General features: G+C 40.8%; 2 protein-coding genes across 7 annotated transcripts in view; both read left to right on the top strand.

Annotated features, from left to right (window-relative positions):
* LOC128665868 (pre-mRNA-processing factor 39) overlaps window positions 1-10,799 on the top strand; it is a 727,810-nt gene that overhangs the window by 337,942 nt on the left and 379,069 nt on the right. The window lies entirely within an intron of this gene.
* FAU (FAU ubiquitin like and ribosomal protein S30 fusion) lies at window positions 3-6,635 on the top strand. Its single transcript, XM_053720118.1, has 5 exons — window positions 3-76; window positions 4,352-4,431; window positions 4,953-5,097; window positions 5,233-5,288; window positions 6,470-6,635. The coding sequence occupies exons 2-5, from the start codon at window positions 4,357-4,359 to the stop codon at window positions 6,593-6,595; spliced, it is 402 nt and encodes a 133-aa protein (XP_053576093.1). The 5' UTR covers window positions 3-76; window positions 4,352-4,356; the 3' UTR covers window positions 6,596-6,635.

Below are 10,799 nucleotides of genomic sequence, written 5' to 3'. Positions count from 1 at the left end.
GCACGTACCCTTTTAAAGTGCGTGCGCGTGCCTTCAGTCTTTCCTTTCCTCCATTTTGTGAGACGCGGAGTGGCCGGTGAGAGAGCGTGGGGTTTTCGCTTTTGTACGGGGTGGCCCGTTTCGCGTGTATTTGGGAATTAAGTGCACTATGAATAGTTATAAAGTCAGTGTTGTAATGTATAGCTGTGGGATCAGCCTCTAGTTTAGCAATGGGTGCTCTTTGCTGGGAGGCATGGTCATGTGTTATCACGCATCCCATGTATTGAGATCGTTTAGTAACTTAGGTGGAATTTAGGAAGTTGTGGCTGACAAGATTTATATTAGACCGACAACACGCCATGTATTGTTTCAGAGCTTTTGTAAGCCTTGGCCGTGCCAGTGATTACTTTCAGTAATAAGTATATGAGGGATTCATGATTTTTAAAATCTAGATTAATCTTCCACAAGATACACGTTTAAAAGCTATTTTTGTTACATTTTTGCATGGTTTTACAGTCTGAGGGCTCACCAATTAAAAGCTTTATAAACATGCCTATTTCCTTTGCTGTGGCCTGTAAGCTGCAAATATAAATTAGCTGCACAGACAAAGTAATCACTGTGTGGAGTGTTGGGTATATATATATACTACAATGTTTCAAATGCTGGTGCTATATAGGGCTGAAGTATCTTATATATAAAATATATCCCACACCCTATACAGTATATGATCTTTCTATGTGCCCTTTACTGACAATTGTATATAAGTAGCACATACAAATATTTTGTAAGTGGCATCTATTAAACCTGGGAGGCTTTGTTTACCTTTTGCCACTTTATTTTATTGGACCGTTCATGCTGCGATCTGGTAGTGTTTAACTTTACCATTAGCAACGCTCTGTTATGTGCTTACCCCTGCAAAAGGAGTTAAACTCCCACTTGGTACCATATTTAATTTGTGTACCCAAAGATTGAATTATGATTACATGCATTTTTCCTGGTCAGATAATATAGCATTGAATGCAAAATCTTAAGACTTTTATTCTGTGAGCATTTTGGGTGATTATAAAGAACTAGTCTGACAACGCTGAGTAAACATCAGCTAACACTGCCTTTGTACATGGCATATAAAGGCTATCTGCATTCAGTCATTTTTTTAAGTGTGGTGCTGATATGCATCTCCTTTTATTCTAGATAATGTTGTATCTAGTTATATCCCTGAGCACCTGTGACGTGTGCCTTTAGTTTTCAGCTCCTGAAAGTTGCTGTTACTGTGGTGATCCAAAGCAAAAAGCCCAGTATTTAGCATTTACGTCAGGTCCCATGTTCTGTTTGTCACTGTGGTATCCTGTAACAAAAAAGGAAACTGCTGCATTGTCTGGGTACTGGGTACCTGTGTAGAATGACATTGTGGGGACCCAGGAAGAAGACTGCAGTTGAAACTCAAACTTCACCTCTGCTTCTGTGGGCAGTTACCAGCAATATGTTAAAATGGGTTTGTCTGTTTGCTGGCTGCTGATTGCCACTTGTTTCTCATTACCCTGCAGTACAGGTGGACACAACCCCCTATAAGCAGTCCAAGCTGGAAAGTGAGAAGGCGCAGCAGGGATAAAGCTAGCATTGGGACAGGTTCCAGTTCTGGGTGGGCAGCTGATCTCAAAGGGTCTGGGTGTCAGAAACCAGCCTCTTGCAAGAGTCTGCAGCTATTCCTGGTGTCCAATGAGTCCCCACAGCACCAGGGTAACTACAATTTCCAGCATATTGTGTGGAATGTAGAGCTGCTGCAGAACATGCTATAATTTAAGAAGTATGCCAATGTGGGGTCCCAATGGTGGTGACCATTTTGGCGCTCACTGGGATTATGCCCTGGCATATTCTAGCACTGGTTTACAAAATGTGGTACAAATGCACATGCTTAATTAGTTAAGTCGAACTGTATGTTCAAGAACAAATGACTAACTTTATCTTCAGTGGTGTTGAAGATCACGCAACTGTAGGTAAGGTACTGTAGGTCACATGTGGTTCTCAAAACCCCCATGGTGACTTTTTGAGGTATTAAAGTAAATAAAGGAATATTTTAATGCAGGTCATGGGCATTATATTCCACTGGACTTGGAAGGACAGTCAAGTCCAAAAAAATCTTTCATGATTCAGATAGGGCATGTAATTTTAAACAACTTTCCAATTTACTTTTATCATCAATTTTGCTTTGTTCTCTTGGTGGTATTAGTTGAAAGCTAGACCTAGGAGGTTCATATGCTAATTTGTTAGACCTTGAACTCCGCCTCTAATCTGAATACATTTTGACAGGTTTTTCACCACTAGAGGGCATTGGTTCATGTGTTTCTTATAGATGACATTGAGCTCACGCACATGAAGTTACATAGGAGTGAGTACAGATTGGCTAAAATGCAAGTCTGTCAAAAGAACTGAAATAAGGGGGCAGTTTGCAGAGGCTTACATACAAGGTAGTTAGAGGTAAAACATATTATAACTGTTGGTTATGCAAAACTGGGGAATGGGTAATAAAGTGATTATCTTTTTAAATAAAGATTCTGGTGTTGACTGTTCCTTTGAGTATGCTCAGTACTAGTCTTGTGCTTTCGCTTCCTGCGTCCCTCCTTTGTTGGCTGCCTTAGCTGGGGCTTTCTGAATAAAGTTGGTTGCAGTCGTATGAAATTAACTTTGGAACTAGCATAATTTCTATTGATGTACATTCAAATCTAAATGCACATTAAAGCTTTATACACACTTGTAATAACTACATTCCTCACTTCTAGATATTAAGGTGAATGTAAAGTTTCATCAAGTAGTGCCTGGTTTTTAAAGTACCATTATAAACAGGTGCACTTTCATTGATGAAACTTTACATTGCACCATATTTGTAGAAATACTTACCTCTTCGCCTTGAAAGCCGCTTCAGCCCATCGCAAGCCTCTTCCTATGTCAGCAATGACGATTCCGGCATCCTTCAATCACGGCCCCCCACCGGGGGAAGCATTGCCTAAAGCAATGCTGTGATTGAAGGAAGGCCAGAATCGTCATTTCTGAAGTAGGAAGAGACTTGCGACGGGCGGTGGAAGCGACAACATCAGGGATCCGGCTTTCAAGACGAACAGGTAAGTATTTCTAGAAATATGGTGCAATGTAAAGTTTCGTCAATGAAAGTGCAATTGTTTTTAATAGTATTTTTTAAAATCCGGGCACTACTTGATGAAACTTTACATTCACTTTAAACATCAGTCAGTCGTTTTACACCATGTAGGCAAAGAAATGTGTCCAATGTGCTACACAAGTGTTACATTTTCACCTGAATTAAAGCAGTTTGTTTTTATTGAAACAAATACATGTTTCTGTGACTGGTGAACAACTGTTACACCTGCATTGGTTGATAGGGACAAACCCAAGAGATTCAAGTGAAGGTCAACTTCACTCGACTGCCCCATGGCATTGGATAAAATTTGCTAAAAGAGGGTGGGTTTAATTCATCAAATTTTTTTAGATTTCATTATTTTTCAAAATCTTTACCTTTTTTGAGCGCTCGATAAGCGCATCTCTCCCGCCCGGCATTTTAATTGATTGACAGATGAAGATTCTCAAAAGAACAAATCATTGTTTCCCCCCCTGGCTGTGATGTTTAAAAGAACGAATCCTGGTTTCCCCCATGGGGTGTTCAGCACCTTCACATAAAGATCTTCAACTGTCAATCAATTTGACAAAATCCTGGGCGGGGGAGATGCGCTTATTGTCGGAACGCTCAAAAGATAAAGATTAAAAAAATAATGAAATCTATAAAATTTGAATTAAACCCACCCTCATTTTGCAAAGCTTATCCAATGCCGTGGGGCAGTTGAGTGAAGTTGACCTTTACTTTCTAATTTAAAGGGAAACTAAACCCCAAAAAATTATTTCATGATTCAGGTAGAGAATACAATTTTAAATAACTTTCCAAATTACTTCTATCATCTAATTTGCTTTATACTTTAGATATCCTTTGTTGAAGAAATAGCACTGCACATGGGTGAGCCAATTACACGAGGTATCTATATGCATCTACCAATCAGCAGCTACTGAGCATATCTAGATATGCTTTTCAGCAAATATCAAGAGAATGAAGCAAATTGGATAATAGAAGTACATTAAAAAGTTGTTTAAAATTGCTTTCTCTTTCTAAATCATGAAAGAAAAAAATTGGGTTTAATTCAATTAAATTCATGTGGCGCAGTGTCCTTTTAATTAATCCTTTTCCAGTACACCACAAATAACATCTACTCCTTTAGGACTTTTAAAGTTTAAAATAAATTTGTAAATGTAGTAGATCTAACCTTAAACTTGTGTTGGATTTAATCTCATGTATTTTCCATTTCTTCTGCAGGAACAATGCAGCTGTTTGTGAGAGCTCAGAGTTTGCACACTCTAGAAGTGTCTGGTCAGGAGACTGTGTCCCAGATCAAGGTAGCATTTTTGCACCATCCATTTTTAAGTAGACTAAAACCACCTCTACAATTAAATACTGATATTAAACACTAAATGCTAGATAGAATGATGCATTTAAAGAAAAGATTGGTCTAATAATCTTTTTATTTTAGTTTCATTGGCTGTTTTAATAATTGATAAAATAAGCGTAATATTTTAGTGAATAAAACAATGGGAGCTGCCATGTTGTAACTTAGGTTACCTTTTCTGTTGTGGCCAATAGGTACAATCATAAGGTTACTAGAGTGTGCAGCCAATGGAATATAGGTTTTCTGCACTTCTAGCACACACTGAAAAACTAAATTTGGAGAATGGAATTACAGGAAAAGGGGAAACATAGTATATTGCAGAGATTCATACATTACTACAGCGACTGTTATCCTGCTGATTTCAGTGCCGCTGCAAAATACAATTCTGGGTATTCAGAGCTACAGAATTTTGTGGTTCTATACAAATAGACTATGATAAGGCTAGAAATCACCTGATTATTTCTTTTTCAGGCTCACATCTCCTCTCTTGAGGGAATCCCCTCTGAGGACCAGATTCTTCTCCTTGCTGGATCTCCTCTTTCAGATGAAGCCACCTTACTCCAGAGTGGGGTGTGTGATCTCAGCACCTTGGATGTAGCTGCACGACTTCTCGGAGGTCAGTATCATGACAGCAAACTCTTATTACAGCTTTGTTTTAAGACTTCCAACTCAGATTCCTTTTACTGTAAAGTGTATTGTGAAGCATCATTTTTGGGGCATCCTAACTTTTTATCTGATACTTTTTTCACAGGTAAAGTCCACGGTTCTCTAGCCCGTGCCGGTAAAGTGCGAGGCCAGACACCAAAGGTAAATTTTGTTTTGCGAAAGGCAACCCCTTAGTTTTATTTCTTCTAATCAGTGCTACATTTCTAATTCAGTTTTTTTTTTTTGTCCAACTATCACACTTGATGGGACCTTCCAGCCAAAATCGAAATTTACACAGCCGCATTTCACTTTTGAATTTAAGTACTTTTGCAATACACATGAGTTGGCAAAAATCTATAGCTATTTCAAGAGTGTATTTAAGTGTGCTCCGTGCACCAGCATTTTAAACACCGCACATGCTTAGAGAGCCTAATTTGATTGTACCATCTGATAATGACTCAATTTAATAGCTGACTTGATACAAGCCCCCTGGCTCTCTGGGCAGCTACAGTATTTAACATGCTGATGCACTGAGAATATCTAGCTATGCTGCATATGCAGAGGAAAATGCTAACACTAAACCAGTGATAACTTTTACTAGAAGCATTTTTGCCAATACATTTTATATTGCAAATGTTCATTTTCAAATATGTCATTCATCTATGTGCATTTAAATTTTGACCGGCATGTCCCTTTAACGGTCAACTTGTGTTCACTTAACTGGTCCATCAAAGGGAGAATTAATAATGTACATATCTGTATTAAAGAATTGAGTCTCTTTTCTCCTGAAACTCAGGAAGTGCATAATTATGCAGACATCCTGGAGACAAATTGTTCACCAGTTAAGAACAATATCAGTGGGATATAAACGTTTACCACCAGGAGGGTATTTTAAAAATCTATTTTTGGCAAGTGAAAGAAAATTAATTTTAATGAACCCTTTTTTTAAATGAATACTAAAACCTTTTCCCACTGTTCCTTTTTGCCTGCTGGAGTGCATTACATTGACAAATAACTCTACTTTTTATATTGTCATTTGGAATAGCTGGTTGTCACCTATACTGAAAATCTTGATGCAATAGCAAATCAAAAGAAGCCACAACAGTGCTCAACCCTCCCAGTGAAGTTGGGAGTGTACAGCCCATTTTGTAGTGTACAGGGATTCTGAGAAGTTCATGTTAATAAACTAGGCAGTGTACTCAAGGGTTTTAAAATAGTCATGTATTGCATACAGTTGTTACCTGGGGTGGAAGACTGCTGGGATCATTGGTTCCTAAAATTATTTTGCCCCCTAAATCTGGATTTTGCCACCTGCTGCCACTATAACTATACTTGTCTTACAGGTGGCCAAACAGGAGAAGAAAAAGAAGAAAACTGGCCGGGCAAAGAGACGTATGCAATACAACAGGCGTTTTGTGAATGTTGTACCCACCTTTGGCAAGAAGAAGGGACCCAATGCAAACTCATAATGTGGCCCAGCAAGTGCTAATAAACAGATGTAAAGCTTAACCTGGCTCTGTCTTTTTATTAACTATTCTAGTTAGGCACCAATCTGTAGAGCAACTTATTTTGTTTAGATCATTGTATACTTCCTCCTCCTGCAGTGGTGTAATCTAGGGATTTGTGAAACAAATGCTGAAAATGGCTGTGGCGTTTGGCTCATTTTGGTGGCAGATTTATTACAGTAAAAGTGCAGCGCACAGCTGGAATTACAGATTCTTTGGTGTCCAGCTGTGGGACTCAGATCAGCCACATTGTCACCATGTTATTTGGACACATGCTGAACTGAGAGCAGGTATTTCTTGTTACTCAGACACAACCTAAAAGAAAGCACAGGTATTTCTCCAACATAGGTGTGTCCGGTCCACGGCGTCATCCTTACTTGTGGGATATTCTCTTCCCCAACAGGAAATGGCAAAGAGCCCAGCAAAGCTGGTCACATGATCCCTCCTAGGCTCCGCCTACCCCAGTCATTCTCTTTGCCGTTGTACAGGCAACATCTCCACGGAGATGGCTTAGAGTTTTTTAGTGTTTAACTGTAGTTTTTTATTATTCAATCAAGAGTTTGTTATTTTGAAATAGTGCTGGTATGTACTATTTACTCAGAAACAGAAAAGAGATGAAGATTTCTGTTTGTATGAGGAAAATGATTTTAGCAACCGTAACTAAAATCCATGGCTGTTCCACACAGGACTGTTGAGAGCAATTAACTTCAGTTGGGGGAACAGTGTGCAGTCTCTTGCTGCTTGAGGTATGACACATTCTAACAAGACGATGTAATGCTGGAAGCTGTCATTTTCCCTATGGGATCCGGTAAGCCATGTTTATTACGATCGTAAATAAGGGCTTCACAAGGGCTTATTAAGACTGTAGACTTTTCTGGGCTAAATCGATTCATTATTAACACATATTTAGCCTTGAGGAATCATTTTATCTGGGTATTTTGATATAATAATATCGGCAGGCACTGTATTAGACACCTTATTTCTTAGGGGCTTTCCCAAAGCATAAGCAGAGCCTCATTTTCGCGCCGGTGTGGCGCACTTGTTTTTGAGAGGCATGGCATGCAGTCGCATGTGAGAGGAGCTCTGATACTTAGAAAAGACTTTCTGAAGGCGTCATTTGGTATCGTATTCCCCTTTGGGTTTGGTTGGGTCTCAGCAAAGCAGATACCAGGGACTGTAAAGGGGTTAAAGTTTTAAAACGGCTCCGGTTCCGTTATTTTAAGGGTTAAAGCTTCCAAATTTGGTGTGCAATACTTTTAAGGCTTTAAGACACTGTGGTGAAAATTTGGTGAATTTTGAACAATTCCTTCATGTTTTTTCGCAATTGCAGTAATAAAGTGTGTTCAGTTTAAAATTTAAAGTGACAGTAACGGTTTTATTTTAAAACGTTTTTTGTACTTTCTTATCAAGTTTATGCCTGTTTAACATGTCTGAACTACCAGATAGACTGTGTTCTGAATGTGGGGAAGCCAGAATTCCTATTCATTTAAATAAATGTGATTTATGTGATAATGACAATGATGCCCAAGATGATTCCTCAAGTGAGGGGAGTAAGCATGGTACTGCATCATTCCCTCCTTCGTCTACACGAGTCTTGCCCACTCAGGAGGCCCCTAGTACATCTAGCGCGCCAATACTCCTTACTATGCAACAATTAACGGCTGTAATGGATAATTCTGTCAAAAACATTTTAGCCAAAATGAACCCTTGTCAGCGTAAGCGTGGCTGCTCTGTTTTAGTTACTGAAGAGCATGACGACGCTGATATTAATATCTCTGAAGGGCCCCTAACTCAATCTGAGGGGGCCAGGGAGGTTTTGTCTGAGGGAGAAATTACTGATTCAGGGAACATTTCTCAACAGGCTGAACCTGATGTGATTGCATTTAAATTTAAGTTGGAACATCTCCGCATTTTGCTTAAGGAGGTATTATCCACTCTGGATGATTGTGAAAAGTTGGTCATCCCAGAGAAACTATGTAAAATGGACAAGTTCCTAGAGGTGCCGGGGCTCCCAGAAGCTTTTCCTATACCCAAGCGGGTGGCGGACATTGTTAATAAAGAATGGGAAAGGCCCGGTATTCCTTTCGTCCCTCCCCCCATATTTAAAAAATTGTTTCCTATGGTCGACCCCAGAAAGGACTTATGGCAGACAGTCCCCAAGGTCGAGGGAGCGGTTTCTACTTTAAACAAACGCACCACTATACCCATAGAGGATAGTTGTGCTTTCAAAGATCCTATGGATAAAAAATTAGAAGGTTTGCTTAAAAAGATGTTTGTTCAGCAGGGTTACCTTCTACAACCCATTTCATGCATTGTCCCTGTCACTACAGCCGCATGTTTCTGGTTTGATGAACTGATAAAGGCGCTCGATAGTGATTCTCCTCCTTATGAGGAGATTATGGACAGAATCAATGCTCTCAAATTGGCTAATTCTTTCACCCTAGACGCCACTTTGCAATTGGCTAGGTTAGCGGCTAAGAATTCTGGGTTTGCTATTGTGGCGCGCAGAGCGCTTTGGTTGAAATCTTGGTCGGCTGATGCGTCTTCCAAGAACAAGCTACTAAACATTCCTTTCAAGGGGAAAACGCTGTTTGGCCCTGACTTGAAAGAGATTATCTCTGATATCACTGGGGGTAAGGGCCACGCCCTTCCTCAGGATCGGCCTTTCAAGGCAAAAAATAGACCTAATTTTCGTCCCTTTCGTAAAAACGGACCAGCCCAAAGTGCTACGTCCTCTAAGCAAGAGGGTAATACTTCTCAAGCCAAGCCAGCTTGGAGACCAATGCAAGGCTGGAACAAGGGAAAGCAGGCCAAGAAACCTGCCACTGCTACCAAGACAGCATGAAATATTGGCCCCCGATCCGGGACCGGATCTGGTGGGGGGCAGACTCTCTCTCTTCGCTCAGGCTTGGGCAAGAGATGTTCTGGATCCTTGGGCGCTAGAAATAGTCTCCCAGGGTTATCTTCTGGAATTCAAGGGACTTCCCCCAAGGGGGAGGTTCCACAGGTCTCAGTTGTCTTCAGACCACATAAAAAGACAGGCGTTCTTACATTGTGTAGAAGACCTGTTAAAAATGGGAGTGATTCATCCTGTTCCATTAAGAGAACAAGGGATGGGGTTCTACTCCAATCTGTTCATAGTTCCCAAAAAAGAGGGAACGTTCAGACCAATCTTAGATCTCAAGATCTTAAACAAATTTCTCAAGGTTCCATCGTTCAAGATGGAAACCATTCGAACTATCCTTCCTTCCATCCAGGAAGGTCAATTCATGACCACGGTGGATTTAAAGGATGCGTATCTACATATTCCTATCCACAAGGAACATCATCGGTTCCTAAGGTTTGCATTCCTGGACAAACATTACCAGTTTGTGGCGCTTCCTTTCGGATTAGCCACTGCTCCAAGGATTTTCACAAAGGTACTAGGGTCCCTTCTAGCGGTGCTAAGACCAAGGGGCATTGCAGTAGTACCTTACCTGGACGACATTCTGATTCAAGCGTCGTCCCTCCCTCAAGCAAAGGCTCACACGGACATCGTCCTGGCCTTTCTCAGATCTCACGGCTGGAAAGTGAACGTGGAAAAGAGTTCTCTATCCCCGTCAACAAGGGTTCCCTTCTTGGGAACAATTATAGACTCCTTAGAAATGAGGATTTTTCTAACAGAGGCCAGAAAAACAAAACTTCTAGACTCTTGTCGGATACTTCATTCCGTTCCTCTTCCTTCCGTAGCTCAGTGCATGGAAGTGATCGGGTTGATGGTAGCGGCAATGGACATAGTTCCTTTTGCGCGCATTCATCTAAGACCATTACAACTGTGCATGCTCAGTCAGTGGAATGGGGACTATACAGACTTGTCTCCAAAGATACAAGTAAATCAGAGGACCAGAGACTCACTCCGTTGGTGGCTGTCCCTGGACAACCTGTCACAAGGGATGACATTCCGCAGACCAGAGTGGGTCATTGTCACGACCGACGCCAGTCTGATGGGCTGGGGCGCGGTCTGGGGATCCCTGAAAGCTCAGGGTCTTTGGTCTCGGGAAGAATCTCTTCTACCGATAAATATTCTGGAACTCAGAGCGATATTCAATGCTCTCAAGGCTTGGCCTCAGCTAGCGAGGACCAAGTTCATACGGTTTCAATCAGACAACATGACGACTGTTGCGTACAT

The sequence above is a fragment of the Bombina bombina genome, chromosome 7 (genome assembly GCF_027579735.1).
Source record: "Bombina bombina isolate aBomBom1 chromosome 7, aBomBom1.pri, whole genome shotgun sequence".
Taxonomy (NCBI): domain Eukaryota; kingdom Metazoa; phylum Chordata; class Amphibia; order Anura; family Bombinatoridae; genus Bombina; species Bombina bombina.
Note: the sequence above shows the minus strand (reverse complement) of the source record. Positions and strands in the feature narration are given on the sequence as shown.

Bases quoted from the DNA above. Each gene is read 5' to 3' on its own strand.
- FAU (XM_053720118.1), top strand. From the start codon at position 4,357: ATGCAGCTGTTTGTGAGAGCTCAGAGTTTGCACACTCTAGAAGTGTCT. The intron at 5,098-5,232 runs GTCAGTATCATG...CTTTTTTCACAG, and splicing joins AGCTGCACGACTTCTCGGAG to GTAAAGTCCACGGTTCTCTA. The intron at 5,289-6,469 runs GTAAATTTTGTT...CTTGTCTTACAG, and splicing joins TGCGAGGCCAGACACCAAAG to GTGGCCAAACAGGAGAAGAA.